We start from the raw sequence: 25,244 nt of genomic DNA, 5'->3' as shown, positions 1-25,244 counted from the left end.
GCGAGAAAACCACCCAGTGCTTGGTGCTACCCAAACTTGGGATGGTTTGCCTTGGAACTTGTGAGGGCTCCCTATTACTGGAGGGATCCTTCAAATGGATCAAAGAAACCAGAAACAAGAATCCTGATAAACCAGATGACCCTGGAGACCCTTTCATTCTATGGATTTCTAAGGCCTCTTTTAGCGGCTGACATTGACTGAAGAGATCAGGGCATTGAGGTGGGAGGGTGTTTTTGGAGGATCTGTTTTAATCTATGTCCTTGACATGTGACATTGGGCAAATCCCTCTCCGGGCCTCAGTTTCCTCATAATCTGTGTGCACCTGTGTGTATGGGAGATGGAGGGGCATTGAGGAGACTGGCCTAGTTGACAAAAGTAGAGGGTTTGTTCAGAGCTGAGGAAGGAAGAGATGGTAGATCCAAGCTGGAAGGGCCTTCAGCTCTAGGTGTCCTAGGAGTAGAGCTGCTAGGAGACTGAGTCCAGGTCTTCTGCTGTGACCAGAAGAGGAGGTGAGGGCCAAACTTGGGAAGGAGGAGGGAGGCAAAGGAGAGGAACTTCCCATAATTCCAGGTTAAGGACTTTGCATCTTCTCTTGGGGGGCTTCTCAGAGTCACCAAAGGGGTCTGAGCAGAAGGAAGGAGTGGGATGGGGGTCAAGAGGGCAATGGAAAGCTGCTGTAGAAACCTGGCCTAGCCTGTCTCCCACACTCCCTTTATTCCCTGTCTCCCTGGTACCTGAAAAAAACTGCCTGGGTATTTTAATTCCTCAAAGATTAAGCAGATTAACAACATTAAAAAAAAATCCTAACAAGAGAGAAAATAGCCCATCCCTCAAGGGCTGGTATCCCTCTTCCTGTAAGCAGCTAGAAGAGAGGGGGCCCTGCTTCCTGAAAAAGGCATAGGGTCTGGGCAGGAAGATCTCTCACAGTCATTCACTCCTTCCTCTGTAACTTGTAGTCTCAAGGGATCTGCCTATAGCATGGAGAGGGTAAGTGACTTACCCAACATCCCACACATGGCCAGTATGGGTGAGAGCAGGGCTAGAACCCAGATCTTTTGAGTTCTGAGGCCAGCCCTGTATCCACTAGGCCAGGGGAAGGGAACCTGCAGCCTCGAGGTCACCTGTGGCCCTCCAGGTCCTCAAGTGCAGCCCTCTGACCAAATCCTTTTGGGCTCTGTTATGGAGTTTTAGATACTCTACCAAAGCATTCTAAGATGCTCATTTCACCAAGAAATCTGAAGTTCAAAAGGGAATGAGCGATTTGCCTGCACAGGATGCAAACTCAGTTCTTGACTCTCAAGCCCATCACTCTTTCTACTAAGGGCGACGGAGATGAAATCTTGACAACCTGAGGCTGCGAGCCCCTCCTTAAGTGACGCTTCAAGGCCCAAGCCTAGTGCGTGCAGGCCTCCAGGCTCCAGCTCCAGCCTCAGCGGGCTACTCGCCCTTCCCTGCCACAGCTACCAGCCTGTTTCCCCATGGACTATGCCCCGGCTGGGAGGGGCTACTTTCCTACTTTCTCAAGTCCTCTGAGAAGACCAACAGATCATTCTTCTCTAATGCCTCGAGGTTCCCTCAGAGGACGTTCCCCATAACATCCATTCGATAGAAGACAAAAGAGACTAAACAACATCAAGTGACTTGTCCAGGATCACACAGCAAAGAGTGGTCCAGGGGGAAGTGTGCCCAAGCTGGAGGTAGGGACCTCTGGCCCAACTCTAGCCCTGAGATCTTTTAGAAGCCCCTTCCTAGCTCTAGGCATCAGTTTCCTAATCTGTAAAATGGGAGATGAAATGGGAAAGGGGATAGCTCAGGGGCTCTTACTTTGAGCTCTATAAAATTTTTTTAATAACTATTTTAAAATACTTGGTTTTCTTTGAAAAAATTATATGAATTTTCTTTTATGCATTTAAAAACCTTATTCTGAGGGATCCATCCATAGATTTCACCAGACTCATGGCCAAAGGGGACCAAGTCATGAAAGACGGTGAAAAGACCCTGGTCCCAAAACTCTTTAAAGTTCTTTCTCACTTTAAAGTCCAGGATTTTGTGAGATTGCTAGCTATCCATCATCCAGATGCCTAGAGGCCTCTCTGGCAACCCAGGCCCAGGAGAAGTCTCCTGGCTTTGGGCCCTTCCAACCACACAGCTCCTTTGGGAGGACAGGGATAGGGCTTCACACTGAGATGCCCTCCCCACTCATCCCCTAGAGTCTGGCCAGGATAGATCTGGGCACAGTAAGAAACAGTAACTGACCAACTGAAATAATATCTAGACCAAAAGGCAGCAGGGGATGGTACAAAGGGCCTTGGACCCCTGCCCTCACCCACTTACATAATAACATAGGCTGGATGACGTTGGGTAAATCAGTTCTTTTCTCTGGGCTCATTCTCCCACCTAAAATGAGGGGCTTGGGAACCAGATCTCTAAAAGGCCTTCCCAGCTCTGACATCTTCCCCCTGGCTCTGGCATTCACTGCTCTCATGTCCTTTCCAGCTCCTACATCTAATGTTCTAAGGTTCCCTCCCCACTAACTCTGACATCGTGTTCTAAGGATCTTCCCAGCTGACACTTTGTGTTCTTAGGGACAGATAATCCTAGTTCTAAATCTTTCACTATCTCTATGTGGGAATCTGACCAAGTTATTTCCCAAATCAAGGTTCCTGTCTTCCAGTTTAGGGATTCCTCAATTATACCTCATATGATTTTCAGTAGAGCTATCTAAGGTTAAAAAAACCAAAACCAAAACCACTGTGCATCAAGCACTCTGGGATAGCTCAGCTGCAGCATGCTGAAACTGGAAGGAAGCTTGAGAGGTCTAATCAATACCTCCATTTTACAGGTGGGGAAAATGAGACTCGGAGAGGGACAGTCACTTGCTCAAGGTCACATAGCAATGCAGACACCAGCACCAGGACTAGAAGCCAGGTCTCTTGACCTTAAGGCCAAGTCTTCCCACAACAGAGCATTTCATCCCTAAAACAGAGGTCTGGCCGTTGGGGCCTCAGAGGAGCGTGCTAGTGCGTAGAAATGAGTTCAAATGAACGAACCTGAGTTCACTGAGCATTGTCTCCTGTTTTGTCTCGCTGGCAGCCCTTTTTTTCTCGGGGCATGCTTTCTGCTTTGGGGGCTTCCACCCCCTTGCTATTTATAGACCTGCTTTACAACCCTCTGCCCACCCACACATCTCCTAGGGGCGGTCCTGGAAGACACCCAGGCCCCCCACTCTGGAATCCCTCCCCCAACCTCTTGGTAGACACGTGAGCTCTTCCCCTCTCCCTCTCTCTGCTTTGTGGCAGGGGGTGGGCTGTGGGGCCCCCAACTGATGTGTCAGTTCTCTCTCTCATACACACACCCCAAAAAACAACCTCTCCACCTCCCTCCCCACCAGTCTTCCCCTGCTCTGCTCTAGAAGGTAGGAAGGGAAGAGGAAAGGGAGGGGGTTGGGTGCCATCTCTCCCTCTCTCTGTCTGTCCTCTAAATTGTATTTTGCCTCTACATTTACATCCCAGATTTTCACATCATAACATAACTGGAAATTGGGTCCAGTAGAAAAAATCTGAAGTTGGGGAGTCAGGAACTCAGCCTTTTAAGGCTCAGTTTTATCACTAATAAGAATAGGTTCCATATTATTCCTATTTTAAAGATGAGAAGAATGAGGATCAGAGAGGTTAAATGATTTGCCTAGAGTCATCCAGTGTCAGAGGCCAAGTTCTTTATCCTAAGTTAAGGATGAAGCATTTATGTATATTATCTCAGGCAATCATCACAACCCTGGTGAGAGATAGTTCCTAATTTCGGTGTGGGTGAGGACAATCATCTTGCCTCTCTGACTCAGTTTTCCCATGTGTAAAATGAGAAGATTGTACTACATGGTTCCTATGGTTCTAACTTTGAACATTCTGTGTTCTGTGGTCCCTTCTGGCTCTGACAAATACATGAGGCTACATTTTTTAACTCACAGGACCAAGAACAAGGAATACTTTATTTGACTGACTTGACCCAAGAGGCAGAGGGGTTTATTAATCCCTGCCCTCATCAGGCTCCATTGTTGCTAAGAACTGAGCAAAAGAAGTAGACTTTTGGTGGGACCTGGCGAGTGTTTGGGGCCCCTAGGCACCCCAGGAAGGCTCCAAGCCTGTGATCTCAGCCACCCATGCCTGTTATGGGCTGATGCCCTGGGACATTTCAGTTTGACAAAACAACTCTGAAAAGAAACCCAAATTACTGAAGCACAGAAAAAAAAATAAAAAACGGCCTTAAAAATACCACTCGCCTTTCCGGAGGCCAAGTAGAGCTGGCTCTCCTGTTGCAGGTCTTTTTTTCTGAGAAGAGGAGAGTATTAAATGGACTAAAAAACGTTTCAGGGCAAACTGGATTTAATATGGGAAATAAGCAAAGAGCCCTGAAGTCTATTCCCAAATCGGCCCCTGCCCTACTGAGTGACCTTGGCCAAGTCATTTCCATGCTCCATCCTTACCAGAAATCAGTTTCTTTCTGTATAAAACAGAGATTTTTTTAAAAAAGTAATGATTAAGCAATCAGTAGTGTGTAGAACTCTGTGCTAAGATATAAAAATAAGGAAGAGATAACCTGAGCCTTCAAGGATCTTACAGATGCAATGAGGCACAGTATGTAGATCACAAGGTGTAAAAGAGGGCAGGGGGATATAGAGGAAAGAGGGCAGGGGGATATAGAGGAAAGTGGACCAAGGTGGGAGTCAGAAGACCTTTATTTACATCTTCTGTTATTACATCTTTGTTTCTTCAACTAAAAAAATGAGTGCTTCACTGGAGGGTCCAATGATACTGACAGTTAAATCTCTACAAAATTTGGTGTTCATTCCCAACCAACCAGGAGGTAGGTTCTCCAGGTACCACCTTTTTGACCTGGCAGCCAGGTGGGGCAGTGTTTGGAATCAGTTAGAGCTCAGTTCAAATCCAGCCTTAGAAACCTACTAGCTCCATGACCTTGGGCCAGTGACCTCACCTACGATTGCCTCAGTTTTCTCATCTGTAAAATGGGGATAATAGCACTTAACCTCCCAGGGCTGATGGGAAGAGACATGAATGAGCTAATACTTAATAGTGCTTTGCAAACCTTCAAATGCTGTATCAATGCTGTCTGTTGGCAGTAGTATTTTAGATGAAGAGCCTGAGGTCAAAGAGCTAGTAAAGAGTCTTCCGGATTCCCACTCTATGCCATGTTACATGCCACATCCATTGCTGGGATACTGGGTCCTGATTCCTAATATACAATAGAGTCACTGTATATCCTGAGACAAGTGTTCTCTGGCTTCAGTATCCTCATCTGTAAAATGGGATAAACAAGCCTCCCCCACGCTGGGGGCTCTCCAAGAGCTATCAAGATATCACATGGGATAGATGTGTTTTGAAAACTCTAAATCCCTCCTTGTTACAAATTTGTACTTTTACCCACCCCTCCCATCAGATCAGGCTTTCTACTGCCTCCCCAGAACCTGCCCCCCCCCCCACTTCTGTAAACTTTTTTTAATACCTTCATCCACCAAGTACCCACTCTTCTATCCACTGATACTGGCTTCCTGGCTGGTCTTTACATGAGATACACCATCTCTCCACTCTTGGCATTGTCCCTTGCTGTCCCCTGCACCTGCAACCCTCTTTATCTCCCTCTCCAAGCCTCCTCGAGTGTCAGTTCATCTCCACTTCTGCAAGAAGCCTCTCCTGATCACCCCCAATACTACTGTTCCCTCGCTTTATCACTTCCAATTTATTCTGTCTACATTGTATCTTACTTGTCCACAACTGCTTGCCTTTGTCTCCCGCATTAGTCTGGCAGTTCCTTGGAGACAGAGACTCTTTTGTATATATTGCTTTGTATCCTCAGGGCTTCACACAGTGCCTGGCACATAGTAGGTGCTTAATAAATGCTATTTGGTGGACTGGCAGAAATAGTAACAAACAGGAGATTATTCTCTCATCCTTTACCAGCAGAGCCTCACAAGAACACCACTGAGAAGTCCTTGAGTAGCAGCCCAATGTAGTGAGTAAAGAACTGACTGGACCTGGAATCAAAAACATCTGAATTCAGATCTTGCCTAACTCCTCCTGTACAGATTGAAAGGGGTGGGGGTGGCAGTTTGGAGAGCACAGTTCAGGAGAGTTCCTGGACCCAGGAACAATAATAGTGACCGACATTTATATAGCCTTCAAAGTTTGCAAAGGATTTTATTTTCTCATTTGAGCCTCCCACTTACCCTGGGAAGTGGTGGTAGCAGTGTTCAATAATTTTCAGTTGTCTCTGACTCTTCATTTGAGGTTTTCTTGGTAGAGATACAGGAGTAGTCTGCCATTTCCTTTTCCAGCCCACTTTATAGGTGAGGAAACTGAGGCAAACAGAGTTGACTTGCCCAGGGTCACACAGTCAGCAAGGGTCTGAGTCCAGGTTAGTCTTACTGACTCTAGAATAGATAGGTGTCACCTAGCTGCCGCTGGGAGCTGGTGCTATTATTATTTCCATTTTACAGATTAGGAAACCGAGGCAAACAACGGAGAAGTGATTTGTGTAGGGTCACACCACTGGTTAAATGTCTAAGGTCAAATTCAACCTCAGGTCTTCCTGATGCCAGGTCCAGTGCTCTGTCCACCTTGACCTCTTGGCTCAAAGCCATCTGGGAAGTCAAAGCAGAAGCTAAATCCTGATCTTTGTACTCCAGTATCTCCTCATGGCACCACACTGCCTTTGTTACAGATGAGGAAACTGAGGCTAAGGTCAATGGACCTGCCTCCATCACACAGCTAGTAACTGTCAAAATCACTATTACTAATAAGAATGCCTGACATCTATATAATTTTTCTTTTCTTCCTTTAATTTTTTTTGGAGACAACCGGGGTTAAATAACTTGGTCAGGGTCACATAGCTCGGAAGTGTCTGAGGTCACACTTGAACTCAAGTCCTCAGGTCCTCCTGACTCCAGGGCCAGTATTCCTAACTGCTGCTCCCTTATCTATTGTAGTTTTGAAGGTTTCCAAAATGCTTCATACCATCAGTTATCATTCAAATCTCTCAACAACCCTGTGAATTAGGGTTTAATGTCCCCCATTTTATAGATGGGGAAACTGAGGTTCAGGCAGGACAAGTCATTTGCCCATACTCATAAAAGCCAAGATCTCAAGCCAGGTCTCCCTGCTGTCTCCCTCAGCCTCTTTCCCCTGCGCCAGACTGATCCTGCCAGGTGGTAGGCCAGCCAGGGTGCAGGGACAGATGAATGGAATGACCAGGCTATGGGAAGACCTGGGAGAAAGGGGACTGGAAAAGAGTGGGGGAGGGGATGGCAGTAAGTGCAGCTCAAAGCCAAGCCCCAGGTCACCAGCATAACACCCACCTTATCTCTCTTCCAACCAAGCCAGCCTCCATTCAGACTTTACTCGGTCAATAAACACTGATTAAGTACCTACTATGTGCCAGGTATTGTACTCAGTGCTGGGGATACAAAGAAAGGCAAAAGACAAGTCCTGCTCTCAAGGGACTCCCAGTCTAAGGGGAGACAATGGGTAAACAACTCTGGACCAGGCAGATGTATATAGATATACTGGAAATAAGCCACAGAGGTTAGACGCTGAATTAAGGGCCTGGAAACAGCTTCATGCAGAAAGTGTTATCTTTCTGAAATGGCAGCCTCTGCCTGGCCTCCAGCTCCCCATACTTCAAGGCAGTGACCTAGTGAAAAGAACCCTGGGGTTGGGGAAAATGGGGAAAGAGACACGTTTTGAGCCCAGTTCTGGCACCATTTTGCCAAGATGACTTTGTACAAGTCATTTCCCTTCCTTTATGCCTCAATTTCCCCAAAACTAAGGTTTTTAACCTAGGTTCCATGAACTTAAAAAAAAAAATTCGGTAACCTGTGTCTTAATAGAATTGGTTTCCTATCTAGGTATTTTCTTTCTTGTATTTGAAAACCTTGTTGAGAAGGGATCCATCCATAGGCTTCCCAAGGAATGCAGGACCCAAAGACTAGAAGATCTCTCTAAGCTCCACATCTTTTCCAGAACACACTCATCTACACCCATATCCTAACTTTAACAGCAACTGGAGAAGTCTAACAAGGGGGGAGGGAGGATGACTTTCTTATTCAGCTTTCTTCTGTGGTCAGTAGAAGACTGTAGGTGAGAGGCGCTCAGGAGCATCCTCTGACAGAGGGAACAGGGGCATTCAGCTATGTTTGGCCTGGAGGGAACAGGACACTTCAGGTCTTTACTGGACAGAATGGCACCCAGGATCGTGGGCGCTGTGTTTTGTTCAGAGTTGCCCCCCAAAAGTAGTTGACTTTTCACTCCCTGTGTCTTCCCTTCCCCTTGCCCTCACTGGAGGTGGGGGAGTGCTGCAGGTCATGCCCACTTGTTCTCCTTCCTTCCCTAGCAAGGGGCTGGGGAGGGGGAGGAGAATTAGGAGCCTACTTCTACCTCAGACAAGTGAAAAGGGGTATGGAGGGCCTCAGGGCCTTCCCTTCCACAGGTCCAGGGCAGAGGCCGGAGAAGTTGGGGGAGGGGGAGGGACCAGACAATCAGGTCCTCAGGCCTCAGGCCCTTTAAACAGCCCCCAAGACTGCTTACCATGCTGAAGTCTAGCAAGTCACTGAGTTCTTTGTCTGTCCCGACTGTAGCCATCCTTTGCTGCTGATTCATACTCCCACAGACTCAACAGCGGCAACAGCTCCGGAGAGCCTGGAGACACTGTGGGGGATGGGAGGGGGAGGGACAGAGGATATACATGTGTCGGTGGGAGAGAGAGAGATGGGGGGTGAGGTGAACAAACGAAAGGAAAAGGGAGCGAGATAGAGTAGTGAGGAGAGAAGCAGACGCAGGGTAGGGCCCAGGGAGGCAGAAAGAGAGAGAGAGAATGACATGCAGAGAGACAGAGATGTGAATCAAGGCCACAAACGAGGAGGGGGGAGGACAGGAGAACAACACACACAGAATGGAAGGGAGACATATCGGCAGAGGGTAAAGAACCTCAGGAAAGGGGGAGAAACGGAGACAGAAGAGGAAGGGAGAAGAGAATAACCCAGAAAGGAGAGAGAGAGACCCAGGGAAAAGAGACATACACCCAGAGATAAGAGGAGAGAGAGAAAACCACAGAGAAGGGGAGAAAAGACAGATCCAGGGAGAATAAGGGAGGATAGAAAGAGACCCATAGAAAAGAGGGGGAGAAACACATAGAAAAGGGCAAGGAAAGAGAGTCCCATCGAGAAGGGTGAAAAAGAGACCCACAGAGAAAAGTAGGAGATGCAGACCCACACAGAAGGAGAGGAGACTCACAGATAATGGGGGGGAGCAACACAGATCAAGAGGTAGGTGTGTGTGTGTGTGGGGGGGGGGGAGTTAGAGACAAAAATTCACGGAGAAAGGGTGGAGACACAGACCCACCAAGAAGGGGAAAGAGACACAAAAAGGAAATACAGACCCACAGAGAAGTGGGGGGACAAGGAGAGGGGAGCCCAACAGAGGGGGAAGGGAGGGGAAGAGAGAGTAGAGAGTTTTTAATGAAGAAGGCTGAACTCCGGAGGGTGGGGGAGTTGACAGATGAATGTTTTGTAAACGCTAAAACCCTGGCAAATCCTTCCCATCTCCAAGGGGCCCCGGACCGGCTGGGGGCCAGTGCACATGGCGCCCCAGGCGATGAACAAGTTCCCCATTCAGGTTCACACTCGGATGTTTGTTTTGGGGGCTGCCAGCCTCCCAGCTCTGCTGGGGGGGAAGGGGGGGGGAGACAACCAACCAATGAGGAAAAGAGAAGAGGGAGGAAAAATATGGGCCACTCGACATCTAGGGTGGAGGGCCAGTTATCGCCTTTGGGGGATCTGTAAGGGCCAGCCGGGCCCTTCCCCCTCTTAAAGGGCCAGCCCACCAGGCACTGAACAATGCAGGGTCATCCAATCACCACTAAATTAATTCTCCAAACTCAGGAGTAGAGAGATTCAACTATAAAAATAAGAACTGTAAGTATGAGTTTTCCTTCCGGAAATGGGAATGATTGGGGGGGAGGGCAACTAAGGCTGCTTCCCACTCCAGGATCCCTCCAGCAGACGTTTGGGTGGGGGTGGACGTGCACTGTAGAACTCTCTTTGCACCTATAGCCTGGGCTCAAAGATGGGGGGTGGGGTAGAAATCAAAATTTCTCCCCATTCTTGGAGCGGCCCCCAGCGCCAGATGTCAAGACGAATTTAAATGAAGTGCACAACACACAACACAAGCGCGCTCACGCACGCACACACACACATACACCCCGAAAAAAAGTTAAAGAAAAAAACGAGTAAAATTCGGCTCCTCCCCCGTCTTCGGTGGGGGAAGGGAAAGGGTACACGAGGATTTTAAGTGAGTCTAGAGCAGCACCTAGCATACAGCTAGCGCTTAATAAATATTTGTTAAGTTGAATATGCTCCTCCCCAAGAAAACAAAAGCCAATAAAGGCTTTTTATTTAAGGTAACTTGGGAAATAATTGCTCCCCTTCCTCGCCAGGCAGTCTTCGACTCTCCCCAAGGGTCCCCGGGGGCGGATACCCGCTCAAAAACAAGAAAGGGAGGGAGAAGGGGGTTGCGTGTGGGGTGGGGGCGGAGAAGGGGGGCGTGGTATGGGGGAGAACTATCCACCTGACTCCAGCTGAGGAAAAGAAAATGGGGGGAGGACCACTGCCCCTAACCAAGACCCCCCCCCGGAAAAAAAGTCACCAGAGATGTCTTTTTAAATTAACACCCCGCCCCAGGCATGAAACTTTAAGAAGAAACTGACCTTTTCCGTTCAGTCCAGAAAAAGTCCTAACTTCATGAATGAGAATAATAACTTTTCTCTCCCCAACCCCCTCTCAAAAGCTAACTTGGAGTAGCTCAAGGGAAAAGGAGGGGGTGTCCGGGGGGTGGGGGGAAGAACAAGTGAAATCGATGAGCTCAGACAGCCGCTGCCAGTCTCTTTCCTCTTCCCGCCCCCCCCCCCCCCCGACCGCGGCCAAGGCACGGGGAGCCCGGGCGGTGGGGATCCCTTTGAAGCCCACGGAGCGGCCGGGGCGTGTTATGCCTCAATCTGAAATCATTCACAGCAGTTTTGCCGCCGCATGCCAGCGGAGAAAGCCTTTCCCCGAGTTAACGCGGAGCAGATGTTCCACCGTACCCCTCCCCACCCCCGCACCCCCTCCCTTCTCACCCCCCCACCCCATGTACTTCAACCTGAGACACCAGTTAGGAGAGGCACCTTCTTGCCTTCAGACAAAAGGGCTTCCCCACCCCCTCTCCCCCGGCCTGTTCCCAAACTCAGGGCCGGGGCCTGCAAATGCCAGCTCTTGGATTCCGCCTTCCCCCCCCCCCCCCCCCGCCCCACTTACACACTCACTCCACCAGGGGCAGGCCCCGCTAAGGGGCTCTGAGGGAAGGGGAGGAGAGTGGGGGAGAAAGAACATGAGCCCCAGCCAAGCCAACCAAACTTTACAGAACAGACCAAGTTGGAGCGTCCCGTTCTGTACCCCCCCCCCCAACCTCCCCCAATCCCAGTTCCTAAAGTTCAGCAAAGTGTACGCACATTTGGGTAAGAAAGAGGGGTGAAGGGGGCTGGAAATGGGTCTTTCGGAGTACCCTGTACTCTTTACCTCCTCATCTTTACAAAAAAGGGGGGGGTAGACCCAGCCTGTCCCTCTGGGCCCTTTAAACTTGGCTAACAGAACAATGAGTCCCCTCCAGCTGCCGCCTCCACCCCTCCCCCCAACCGGTGCCCCAAAGCTAGTCCCCAGGAAGCCACGGGGGCCAGACAGCAAGACTGGCCGAGGGAAGCCGGGAGCGTTCTGCCCCACAACCCCCCACCTCCCCAAAGCACCGTGCGTCCCCCAAACTTCCTCTCCTGGAAAGAGAACTGAGTCCAACTTTATCGGGGCTCCGGCCCGAGGTGCCTACACAAAGCCCTTGGGAGGGGGGCGAGGAAGTCCTCAGCGCCGTGCAGCGCGCCCCCACCCCACCTCCAGCCAGTTACCCCACTCCTCACCCCAGCCGGCGCAGGCTGTTTACCTTCTCGGTAAGAAATCGCATCCGGCGGGCGGGAAGCTGTGAGCCAGGGTCGCGAGGGTCGGGGGCATGAAACAGCAGCGGAGACGGCGGCGGCGGCAGCGGCGTCCCCCCAACACCGCCCGCCCGCCAGGTCCTGCACCAGCCCGGCTCCTCGGGCCCGAAGGCGGCGTGGACAAAAGCGGTGGGGTCTGGCCGGGCGGGCTTCCCCCAGCCCCCCGCCGCCGCACCGCGGCCCCACGGGCGGCTGCTTCCCGACGACTCGCGCGTGGGCGCCTCGTCCCTTTCTCTGCCCCCCTTCCCCCCCCCAGCCCCTCGGCCGCCCCCTTGCTCCGTAGCTCGCGGCCGCCTTGGGCCCCGCGAGGCAGCGGCGCGCGGGGCTCCCGGGCCGCGTTCCAAGCGCCGCTACAATGTATCCGCCCTGGCCGCCGCCGCTGCCGCCGGCGCGCGCTCACATCCGAGCCCTCCGGAACCCCGGGGCTCCGCTACAATTGTAACCACTTCATCTTCCTGCGGCAGGAGACATGTTCCAACCCTCCCCCCCCCCACCCCCCAGCCGCCCCCACCTCCACCTCTCCCTCCCAGTCTCCGTCCCCTCCCCCTTCCACATTGTCACCGCTCCGCCTCGGATCCCCCCCGCTCCTCCCACCCCCTTCGTATCCCTCCGCCGTCGCTGTCCAGCGGCCCCGCAAGCGGGCAGGCGAGCTGCAGTGAGACCGGGCTCCCGGGTAGATGGCCCCGGGGCCCTTGGAGGGCGCGAACTCTGAGTCCAGTATGAACGCTTTCCCTTGCTAGTAGAGGAAAGGAGGGGAATTTTGCAAAAACAGAGAGAATTCCCCTTCCCCTGAATAAAACAAGCAAACAAACTCACAAGTGATTTCTAGAAGACACCCTACGCCTCTCTTTTGGGCTTCTTTAAAAACTCCTTCTGTCTGTTATTCGGCTGGTTGCCCGGCCCTCTGTTTCTGAACCCGTTCCTGCCATGAGCTCCCTGGAAGGGTGAGAGGGGGAAGACAGTATCGAGATGATGACCAGGAAGGACCAGAGAACCTATGTGGGGCCCGGGAGGGGGAAAGGAGAGGGAGGCCGGGGCGGGGGTGGGGGTGGGGGGGCAGTGCGGGAAGTGGACTATGTTTCTTAGCGGAGGAGCACGTGTGAGGCTAGATTTAGCAAGAGGGAGGGAGAGGAAGAAGGAGGCATGACGACACAGGGAGGACCAGGAGATGGAATGATAAGCCCGCAGGGCATCATCCAACGAGAGGGTGCGGCGGACGTGATTGACAGGTCAATTGGCTAGTCCTTTGCAGGGTCCCGCCTCCTTTCCTCTTTTCTCCCCTCCCCTCTTCTCTCCTCCCCTCTCCTGGCCCGGCCCGTCCGGGCTCCGCCCTCGTTGCTCTGCTCAGCGCCCACTGTGGAGGCCGGACTTTCTGAGGCGAGAGGCCGCGAGAAGCGGTTAGGGGGTGGGTTAGTGGGTTCGTTTTTTTTTTTTCTGTTGTTTGTTTCTGCTTTTGGGTTCTCGTCTCCCTCCCGCACACTAGCTCCAGAGCCGCCTGCTTTACGTTGGTCTGGGCTTTGCATGGAGGAGGGGGCGGGCCTGGGGCTCATTTGCAAAGTGTCCCTGGAGGGAAGGGGAGCCATTTGCCTGGGGAGAGGGGGTGTGCAGACCGAGCCCGGAGGAAGGGAATGTACCTCAGAGAACCACTTTACAGTTTTCTATTTGTCTCTCTGAGGACTCACTAAGCCCTGGAAGGGGATCTAGAGCCATAGGACAGAAGAGCAGACGAGGCCCAGAGAGGGCCGGAGGTCACAGGTCACCGAGAGAGTTAGTGACCGAGTCAGAGGAAGGACTCAGGTGTCCTGCCCTCCGCCCTAGGGCTTCTTCCAGGGCATTACCTCGCCCTGTGTGATCCTGTACCTCTGGCTCAAGTTTGTTAATTGAATTTTGTCTGAATCTAAAGTGGGGATTGGCCTCCTGTGGAGTTGCCTGGATCGTGGAATTAGAACTTCAGAGCAGGAAAAATAATGGGGCACATTTCTTTTGCACTGTGAGGTTTACAAAGTGTTTTCCACAGCAGCCAGCTGGGATTAAGGTGTGCAGGTTGGCCCCATTTTGAAACAACCTTAGGATATAGAACGTTGGATCTTGATGACATCTTTGCACAGGGCCTGGCACATACATAGTTTGTGCAGTATTGAATGAATTACCAAACATTAAAAATAGAATGTCAGAACTGGGAGAGACATTATAGCATAAAATGTTGGAAGAGGCCAGAACTTCAAGTATGGACTACTAGAGTGGGAAGAGCCTTTAAACATAGAATATAGAATGGAAAGTACCTGAGTGATGATCTAGTCTGACCTCATTTTAAAGATGTGGAAACTGAGGACCAGAGAAGGATAGAACTTGCCCCAAGCGCACATTACAAGTTGGTGACCCTGCTTACCTCACTATTGTTATATAAGATGAGATAATGTATAAGGTTCCTCATGTCTCTGACATTCTCTGTGCTGATATTAAGCACCCTCCAGCTCTGACAATCTGAGGGCCCTCCTGTGTTCTAAGGGCTCTCTCAGCTTTGATATCTTGTGTTATAAGGGCTTTCCCAGCTCTGGCATTCTGTGTTCTGAGACCCTTACCAGTTCTGATCTTCTATGTGCTGTGTTCTAATATTCTCTTAACTGATGTGAACCCATTTTTCTAAGTCACAAAGTCCTTGAAATGTCTGGAGAAATCAAGGAAGATCTCTAGCATTTACCTTAGGTGAATAGCCTCTGGTGAACTTTGCTGAGGACATAGTCAAGGGGTAGAAAGTGGAATAGGGATAGATGGGTTGCAGTCTCTGTCAATGGCAGGAACTCTGGCATCTAGAAGATCATGGATGTGTTTGCATATTTGAATGTAAGATCCTAAATGAATAGAATTTATTATTATCATCATTATTAGCCTCCTTCTACCTCTGGGAACTGAGAAGTTTAATAGTTTATCTCTAGGGACTTTACTAGAGATGCTAAGAAAAATAAATTTTATGCAAGCAACTAATGCCATACTGGAGAGGAAAAAAACAAGAAAGTAGACTTGGCTGTCTAATAGCTGCCTTGAATCAACAAACAGACGTTTGGGTGCTGGGAACGTGTTTTCCTTTTTGTACAAAGATGGCACCCCTGATACCCCAGCATTGCAGAAGTGGCAACAGATGGGAGCTCAAACCCCAACTCTCTCAAGAGCATACAGGGTGACCTTGGTCAAATTCCCTTCCCCTCCCTCTCAGTTTTTTCCTCTGTAAAATTCAGTTACACTCTGCAGATATTTATTAAACATATATTGTGTAGTGCAGTGGATAGAACGCTGGCCTTGGAATCAGTAAGACTTGTGAGGTTCCTGAGTTCAAATCTAACCTCAGACACTTCTTAGCTGTGTGACCCTGAGCAAGTTACTTCACCCTGTTTGCTTCAGTTTCCTCACCTGTAAAATGAACTGGAGAAGGAGATGGCAAATCACTCCAGTATCTTTGCCAAGAAATCCTCAAATGGGATCATAAAGAGTCAGACACAACCCAACAGCAGCAAAAATGTGTGAAGCCCTGTGGTGGATGCTGTTGCTGTTGATATGAAGTTGAAAAAAGGAAGAGTCCTTACCCTCTAGGAGTTTATACTCTGTCAAAGTATGAGTTGGAGAAAGGGAGGAGAATGTACCAGGTACACAGGTATTATGGGGAACCTGAATGGGGGAGAGAATACCAGCAATATAGGAGGGTATGAGAAGCAAGATGAGCAGCAAGGCTTTACACAGAGTTTGTGTTGTTATTCAGTCATGTCCAATTCTCCTTGACCCCATTTGGGGTTTTCTTGGCAGAGATACCAGAGTGGTTTGCCATTTCCTGTTTCAGCTCATTTTACAGATGAGGAAACTGAGGCCAACAGGGTTAAGTGACTTGCCCAGGGTTACACATCGAACTCTGGAAGAAGACGCTTCCTGACTCTAGGCCTGGCACTCTATCCACTATAGCTCCACCTAGCTGCCCCATGAAGAAAGTAGGTAGTATCTAAAATTTAGACTGAATAATACCTTCCAGTTCTGAAGTGCTGGGATACAATGTCCCTCACTCAGTAGGTCAAAGACTTGTGGGTGGGCTGCTCCCAAGCCACCTGCAGTCTCAGTTAGTAGTCCTTCACTTTATATTAGTATATACAATATTTCATGCCTTTACAATGCCTGGAATGCTCTCCTTGTCTCTACCTTTGGCATCACTGGTTTCCTTCAGGACTCTGGTCAAATCTCACCTTCTTCAGGGGACACCTTTCCTGGTCATCTTCTCGCTGCCCAGGGGTTTAGTCTTCCCCTTGCATGCTGCCTTCATATACTTGCTATTTATGTAACACCTATGTTACCCTGGCCCCCTACTGCCTACATGCCAAGTAGGTTACATTTTACTCTTCCTCGGGTATTCTGATACCCGTAAGGGGATTGGGCTGGTGTATCTAGGCTCTATGCAATGACTCTAGCCTTCACTAATGTTCCCTCATTTGCAGAGGGACACGGGAGCTTTTACATGGGAGTTTTTACTTCAAAAGGCATAATCACAAATATACAAATTTATTCCCCCAACACATAGGAGACATAATCCCCCCTCCTCCTTTGTACTCCCTCAGTCTCTGGGGAGGGAAAGGGAATTAGGTTCATAGCTAATTCAGTTCCAAATCCAAAAACTCTCTTGGGATTTGGATCCCAGCTACTCTGGCTTCTCAGGTTAGCTGACTGTTCCCACTTCATCTGAAGTCCTGGCTCCAAGCTCTTCATGGCTCAAACTCCCAATCCTATGAGGATCACCTCTGGCACCTGAAACCAAGGGGAATAAACCACATAGAGTCTGAAACAAACATTCCCCAGGCCTACTTCTCAGAGCCAGGGGCAAAAGAGAGGGAGAAGGGGAAAGAAATTCTCTCTCACCAGTTCAGTTTATGGCATCCTAGCTGTGAATGAACAGGGATCTTTACTCCCTCACTTTGGATAAACTGAGATCTTCACCCTCTGAATGACACTTATTAGAGATGACTAAAAGAACACAGCAGAAAGAGTGTCAAAAATGGAGCAGTGAGCTAAAGGTAATTGGGCTCAGTCTCAGCAGTTTTAAAGATAAAGGCAGGCACACATTTAGGGTTAGCACACTTCTGGTAGGGGACAAAGGGCCCTCCATGTGTGGGAGGCAATCTGGGCATGCTCCAAAAGTCCCTCAAGTGGGTGTTTATGTTATATAACCTGGGCATTCCCAGACCAGCCCTGGTGACATATGTCTGATTATTCACCTTTACAATGTAAGCTCTTCAAGGGTAGGCTCTGAGTAAAGGGGGGAAGAGTTGGCTTTTCTTTGTATACCATTCACTTAATTAGCCCAGTGTCTTAGCACCCCTGATAAGTGCTTAATAAATACTTGACAGATTGAGGGGATCAATTTCAAGGTTTATCAGTCTGGGCCTGATTGGGGTTCAGGGTGATAGGGTCCCAAGCTGTTCTGAAGCCAGGGCCTTAGATCGATGATATCCCTGATCATTATTCTGTGGGGAACTCTGTGTGAGTGTGCGTGTGATGTACCATATCTTTGGAGGGGCTGATGACCTGTTTGGCACTACCCTAATTCATTCCCCCACTTCAGCTCCTTGAATCCTAGATACTGAGCTTCATTCAGCTACTGGCTACATGAGGCAGTGGGGGGCTGGGAGAGAGGGAGAGATGGGCCATCAGAGCTGCTTCCCTCTTGTAAAAGGGAGGAAGCTACTTCTTTTTCTATCCTTCTTCCACTCCCCATGTAATAGGATCCCCTGAGCATGAGCTCAGTTTTTCCAGTGCTGACCTAGGGCCCCAAAGCCTTCCCTGAGCCCACTGCTACCCCTTTACCCCACCCTAAATCCCCACAAGGGAAATAGAATAGATTCAACTTTGGGAGGATAGACCAGAGATTTATTTGCCAGTTCTTAGGCTAGGATCATCACCTAGTCTGAGCCTCTTGTTCTGGAAACCTAGGCCTAAAGAAAGGAGTGTTGCCCAAGGAGGTCACACAAAGAATTAATGGTAGAGGTGGGATTAGAAACCAGATCTCCCTGTGAGAGGGAGGGCTCTTCCACCTGCACCAAACTGTGTTTGCCTCTCCCTACATTTCTCTGCCCATCTAGGCTGTTGTACCTTGTTGTTGTTCAATTGTGTCCAAGTCTTTGTGACCCCATCTGGCATTTTCTTGGCAAAGACACTAGAATGGTTTATTATTTCCTGACAGATGAGGAAACTGAGACAACCAAGGTTAAGTGACTTGCCCAGGGTCATGCAGCTAGTAAGTATCTGAGGCCAGATTTGAACTCAGGAAAATGAGTCTTTCTGACCCACTGCATCACCTATCTGCTCCTATCTATCTCTGCCTAAATCAGGCAGTCTCTGTCTACATCAAGCTGTCTTTCCCTATGTAACACTCCCTGTATCAAGCATACTGCCTTTATCCACACCACACTAACCCTGCCTATACCATAATGCTTTTTTTTCTGGCGTTTTGTCTCCATCTACACCACTCTGTCCCTGTCTACGACTCTACTTCTGCCTAGGTGGTACTGCCTTTGCCTGAACCAGTGTTTAGCTATCCCATCCTGTCTTTGTCCACCACACTGCCTCCATCCATTCTGACTGTCCACACCATATCACTCTATGTCTATACCACAGTCCCTGCCTACACCAGTGGTGCTAAACTCAGAAAAGAAGCCACTAATACATTCACAGGGAACCCTGAAGGTGGCGTATGGACTTAGTTATAAAATGTAATGCTATCCATTTTATTATATTTTTGCTTATTTTGCTAAATATTGCCTTATTACCTTTTGATCTAAGGCCTTGTATTTGACACCTCTGTTGTCAATACGTTATTCTGCCTATCTATACCACAATTGGGACAGCTAGCTGGTCAATGGATAGCGTGTAAATCCTGTTTGCCTCAGTTTCCTCATCTGTAAAATGAGCTAGAGAAGGAAACGGCAAATCACTCCAGTATCTTTGCTCCCAAATGGGGTCACAAACAGTCACACATGACTGAAAAGACGGAACAACAACATACATAGTCTTTCTGTACCACCACTATTCCATGCCTCTCTGTCTATATTGCATTCTCTCCCTTTATCTTTACCATGCTGCTTAAACTATGCATGGGGTCTACACCATACTGTTTCCTCAAATGCTCTTGGTAATGGGAAGGATAGGACAATGAATGTGTGAGACAGAGGGGCTTCTCAGTTTCCCTCCAAGGATGTGCTAGATTGGTAGCCCACCTCTTGGGGAGCTTGTTGTAGGAATATTAGGGGATAGGGAATGGCAGGTGCTCTGTAACTGAATAGCTGAGTCACCTTAGGCTGACTCCTCTCTTGGCCTTAACTTTCCCATCAGTAAAATGAAGCCCTTCTATGGGCACATTTCTGTGGTCCTGTGACTACCACGAACTATCTAGGAGGCTAGCTCAGTGACCTTTTTAATTCAGGGAAAAGATCCAGGAGTCAGAGGCCTATGACCGCAGGTGCCTCCCTCTGCCCCTTACCCTGAGACCAGACCAGACTCCAGTATGGCAGCCAACAAAATGAGAAAAATGGTCCCCTTCCTAGGAGCTAGACAGATACCAAGAAGGCAATGGGACCCAGATAGGATGATGACAGGGAAAGAGCCCTGAATTTGGAGTTGAAAGTCATAGTGTATTCAAATCCTGTCTCTGCTGGTTACTCACTTTTCTGTGGATCTCAGTTTCCCTATCTGTAAAATGGACTATGTCTCCCTTCCAATTCTAAAGTCCTATAATCACATGATCTGAGTTTGTGTTCTCTCCAACCCATGCTTACTTACTCATTTTGTGGCTTCACTTAATTGACTTCACTCTTCCAAACTTCAGTTTCTTCAACATGCAAAATGAGGAATTTGGACTACATATCTCTGAGTTCTCTTGGGAGCTCTAATGTCCTCTGATTTGAAAACTCTCATTTCCACATCTCAGGCTCTCTGGGTAGTCTCTTCCCTCAATACCACAGGGGATATACCTTTAGATGGTTATTCAGCATAGTAGAATTGGGGTCCCCCTTCTGCTGGGTCTGGTCCTCTTATGGTGACCCAGTTTCTCCTGCCCAGTACCTTCCCCTTCTCCCAGCCTCCAGGGAGCCTCAGAAACACAAAATCACTAGTAGGGTCAGACTGAAATTAGTTTACAGGGAGCCAGAGTAGAGAGAAAGAAAGCAGAGAAGGAAAGGAAAGGAACAGAACAGAAAAAAGAGGAAAGAGAGAAAGTGCAGAATCACTTTGGGAAAATAGGTGCCTGGAGGAAGACTTCTGAGAGAGGGTTTGGTTAAAGTTATTGTTTTGCCTGGGAGGTATGTGAAAAGAGATCAAGTGGTAGGTGAGAGTGGGTGAGAGCTGAGCTCCTCCAAGGGACTCCCTTCTGGACCTGAAGGAGCCAGGCTTTCCCAAATATTACCTGCTGGCTGTGTGACCCAGATGGACAGGTCACTTCTCACTTCTGAGCCCATGAGCAAATAGCTAAGGCCCCTTCCAGCTCTGACGCTTGGTTCTAAAGTAATTCCCCAGCTCTGACCTTCTACGATCTCTACTCTGTGTTCCTTTCCAGCCTCCAAATGCTCTTTACCCTAAGGACTCACCCAAGCTCTGACATTCTGTACTCTAAGGCTCTTCTCAATTATGATATTTTGTGTTCTAAGTACCTTCCCAGTTCTAACCTTCTGGGTTCTAAGAGCCCTCCAACATTCTGTATTCCATGTTAGAAAGTTCTTTCCACCTCTAACTTTCTATGATTTGGAAAACAAAGCCAGCCTGATTAATAATTCATTCCTCCTCCCTCCCCAACACTAGCCCCCAATTCAAGACTGACTTGAGCTCTCCTCCTTGCTCATGGCAGTTTCTCTGCTCTGAGTCATGTGTTCCCAAACAGAAGCCCTACCTCGGCCCCCAAGAGCCAGTAACACTGGATTTAGAATTTGTGGAGTGTGATTTGTGGTTGAGTGCCTCAGTGGCCTCAGTTTGTCCATCTGTAAAATGAGGGATTAGATTACTCTAAGGTCACTTCCAACTAGATATCCTCCTAAGTATCAATGAAGTCTCCTCTAGTCCTTCGTCTAGGCAAACAGTGTCAGTGCCCACCCTGGGAAACAGCACACTCAAGACCTAGAGACTCTCAGTCCCTGGCCCTCCAGACAATCTCTTATGATGGACCAGCAGTTGGTTAGTTAGGGTAATAATCATTCTAATAACTTAAACCTTAAAACTTGGAAGTTTACAAAGTGTTTTCATCATAGATGAGGAAACTAAGAGAAACAAATTAAATGACCTGTCATATAGGCCAAAAAGTTTCAAAGGCAGGATTTGAACCCAAATTACTTATCTCTAGGGTTCTCCCTCTGAATTTTTGGAGCCATGGGATTTGGCTCCTTGCTATGGGCTAAGTACTGCTAAGGACTCTGCAATGGGATGAGTTACACTCTCTTGTGTACCTCGCTATTTTGGAACTGGGCAGACTTAGCTCTTTGCCTGTGGGCCAGTAGTCACAGGAGTCTCTGGATGATAGTAGAAGGAGCCTTCCACAGGAGCCTGGCGAGCTCATGGGGCTTTTGGCCCACCTCTACCAGTAGTGTTCTGTGTGTCACTGGACATTCTTTCCCTGTCTATTCCTCAGCTTCCTACCCTAGACATTGAGAAGGTAGGACTAAACGAACTCTAAATCATCTCCCTCTGGGACTTCATTGGGGGGGCATGCCCCCAGAATTAGGGATAATGGGTTTCCTCCCCTCAGATCTCCCAGAAATTCACAACCCAACAGATTTCACACCTGGTCAGAGTGGTTGAAGGACGCTAATGCCTGAGGGGGCCACAGCTTAGTCTCAAAGTAGGTCTGGGAGCATGGACATCAAGCTGATGTTCTGTGTAAAGTCAGAGGAGGTGAGCCTGCTCCTATCATCTTCTTTTCCCCTTCCCCCTCCTTCTTTCTCCTTATCCCTTCTCCACCCTTCCTCCTCATCCTCTCCTCCTATTCTTTCTCCTCTTTTTCTCTTCTCCTATCATCTCCTTTCTCTTTCCTCCTTCTTTTCCTTCTACTTTTCCTTCCCTCCTTCCTTTCTCTTCCTCCTCTTTTGCCCTTATCTTTTCTTGTAATTTTTCATTTCCTTTCTTTCCCTATCCCTCTTCTTTCCCTTATCTTTTTCATTCCCCTTCCTTTCTCTTTCTCCACCTCCACCTCCTCCCTCTTGTTCCTTTTCCCCATACTTGCTTTCCAAAAAAAAGAAGAATCAAATTGTAAAAGAAGATTCGTGTGTGTATGTGTGTGTGTGTGTGTGTGTGTGTGTGTGTGTGTGTGCGTGTGTCCGTGAGGGACAGAAAGACAGACAGAAAGAAGGAGGAAGACAAGAAAGAGGAGAAGAAAATGACAAAGAGAAGGAAGAGGAGGAGAAGGAAGGGAAAGAAGGGAAGGAGGGAGGGAGAGAGAGAAAGAGGGAGACAGACAGAGAGAGAGAGAAATAGACAGAGACAGAGAAGGGAGGGAGGGAAACATTCATTCCCAGCTGTTCTTTATGTGACCTCCATGTTGCTTCTTTGACTTACTGCTCCACACAGTGACTTCTCAGACATGCTGGTGGTCTCTCTTCTGATTTCTGTGTTCTGTGTTCTAAATTTTGTTCTAGATTTCTCTCCTCCTTCTCTGCTGGGTCCATGCTTTGTGTCCTGTGGCCATGGTTTCCATGCTCCATTTTCTGAGTTTAATGCATTGTTCCATATTCCATTAGTCCATGTTCCATATTTTTTTCTCTATATTCTATCATCAGTATTCTTTGTTCTAAACTTTGTGTTCTATATTTCCTTCTTCAGCATTCTGTGCTCCATGTTTCCTACTGAGTCCAAGGATTCTATTCTCCATTTTTTTTGTGTGTTCCATTTATTGGGCTCCATATTCTGATGATCTAGGTTCTCTGTTTATGTCTCTATATTCTATGCTCAGTGTTCTGAATTCTAAACCTTGTGTTCTATATCTCTCTCCTCAGCCTTCTGTGCTCCATGTTCCATATTGGGTTCATGTTTCATGTTCTATACCCATGGGATTCCATGCTCCATTTTATGTGTGTTTGTATGTATGTGTGTGTTCCATGCCTGGTATCCTATGTTCCAGGTTCTCTGTTGTTGTCTCTATATTCCTTCATCAGTGTGCTCTGCATTCTTTGTGATATGTCCTATAGAGACTCATGGTTTTGTCTTCCATTTTTGGTCCCCAGGAAAACTCCTGGTGAGGGAGAGATTCTGGAAGCTAACTAGCTGTAGGTGTAGTCTGACTAAGTGTGGAAAGACTGCTGGATGTGGTGTCCATAAGGACTTTGGTTCTAATCTGGGTTCTGTTAATTCCCCTGAGAGCCAATTTGACGTAGAGGGAACACAGGGTGAAAGATGGAACTGAAAGGGACCTTGAAGGCCATCTATTCAACCTTCTCATTTTACAGATGAAGACATGGAGGCCCGCAGAGGAAAAGGGACTTGCCCAGGGTCATATAGCTAGTGAACAGTAGATCTGGGACTTTTGTCCAGATTCCTCTGACTCCAAATTCATTTATCTTCTGCCACTGCTTGGCAAAGTCCCTGGCCTTATGGTCAATCTAGGGGTTAGTCAGCAGCACAGGATTCAAACACCAGCTCCCCATACTTCTGAGATGTGTGACTCTGGGGAAGTCAATTCCCTGCATTGAGCCTCAGTTTTCTCATTTGTAAAATGGATAAACTTAATAAGGTTCTTGTGAGGAAAGCTTTTTGTAAACTTTAAAGGGCCATAGATATGAGAGTGATTGTTAATGGTATAATTTACCCAAACTTTGGCAAGATCTCTAGCAGCAATGGAGCTGGTATGCCTCTTCTACCTAGAGAGGGGATATGAGGGCCCCTTCTTGCTGGCTTTCACAGTGAAGCAGGGATGGGCTGTTTGATGAAACAAGGCTGAGAGGAATCTCTTGCTACCTTTCAACAGATGTTCTGCCAAGTTCACAAAGCACAAAGAGGGGAAGGTGACTTATTTGAGTCCACACAGCCCTAAGCAGCTTCCTCTGGGACTGCCCCCCTCCCACCTCCTCTGCCCTTTTCTCTCCACCAAGACAAGCCAAGCTCCCTCCAGGTCTAACACCTCTTCCAAACCCCAAGGCATGGGTGTGCCTACCCAGCCAGGCCCAGAGACTGTGTCAATATAAATGCAATCATTCTTTGAAGAGCCATGTCCGTCCTTTAGGTGCTGGGGGCTGGGGACTATGTCAGGTTACCAGCTGGGCGTGAAGAGAACCTTGGAGACTCTACTCACCCATGCTACATCCAAGGACCGAGCCTTGCATGCAATAAGCTGAATTGGGGTTAAGCCAACTGTGACCAACATGAAGATTATTCTTTTAAACCAACAGGCAAGTACAGGTGTTCTAGCAGTAGGGATGGAGGAAGGGAAGCAAATAAGCATTTATAAAGCCCCTATTATGTGCCAGACATTGTATTAAGCACTTTGGAAATACTGGATCTTATTTGACCCTCACAACCCTGTGTGGTAGGTGCTGTTATTATCTCCATTTTATAGATGAGGAAACTGAGGCAGACAGGTTAAGTGACGGACTACAAAGAACCATCCACTTTCTCTTGCCAGCTCTCCTAGTATTACATCAGTACAAGGCTGATGTCAGGAATCAATCTGAGGTCTTGGTTGAGTCTAAGGTCGGTGTGGGATGTTAGTCCATTGCCCATGTCCAACCTCAGTCCTAACCTGGTTTTCCCAGGATGCAGACCCAGGGTTCAAATGACTGAGAGAGGTGGTCGGTGGCTGAGATCCACATGAGGCTCCTTGCCCCTTTCCTCACTTTTGGAGACATAACGCAGGTCCCAGGGCTGCTGATTGGCAGCATTATCCCTGTACACAAATGGCATACAACCCTATTCCTGGAGCCCCGTTTCTGTAAACACAGAGTGTCATTATTGCTGTCTGTTTCTGTTATTGTTATTTGTAGAATTAATTACTCTGATGGCCTGGATGAAGCTGAGGTTGCTGCTGGTGTTAGTCTTGGCTGGCCTGAGCCTGCTTCCCACACTTCTTTGAGCTCCCACTGTATGTGGGCTGTACCAGGTGACCCATGATTCCATAGTTCCCTGGTCATGGCCTCCAAGGGCTGGGCTGCCTGGGATTGGTG

General features: G+C 48.5%; 1 protein-coding gene across 12 annotated transcripts in view; it reads right to left on the bottom strand.

Moving 5' to 3' along the window:
• The window catches only part of TCF3 (transcription factor 3), a 97,391-nt gene extending 84,313 nt beyond the window's left edge, over positions 1-13,078 (bottom strand). For 5 of the 12 annotated variants that reach the window (XM_072601544.1, XM_072601547.1, XM_072601548.1 and 2 more), the window contains exons 1-2: positions 12,030-12,169; positions 8,595-8,714 (exon numbers count right to left, since the gene is read on the bottom strand). In XM_072601544.1, the coding sequence (XP_072457645.1) occupies positions 8,595-8,666 (72 nt within the window). In that variant the 5' untranslated portion in view covers positions 8,667-8,714; positions 12,030-12,169. Of the gene's footprint in view, positions 1-8,594; positions 8,715-12,029; positions 12,352-12,897 lie in introns of those variants that run through there. The other 7 variants (XM_072601553.1, XM_072601555.1, XM_072601551.1 and 4 more) reach the window with 6 other exon arrangements.
• Positions 13,079-25,244: the final 12,166 nt, after the last annotated feature.

This window comes from Notamacropus eugenii, chromosome 4 (assembly GCF_028372415.1).
Source record: "Notamacropus eugenii isolate mMacEug1 chromosome 4, mMacEug1.pri_v2, whole genome shotgun sequence".
NCBI lineage: Eukaryota > Metazoa > Chordata > Mammalia > Diprotodontia > Macropodidae > Notamacropus > Notamacropus eugenii.
The sequence above is the reverse complement of the archived record's forward strand: the minus strand, read 5'-3'. Positions and strand labels throughout refer to the sequence as shown.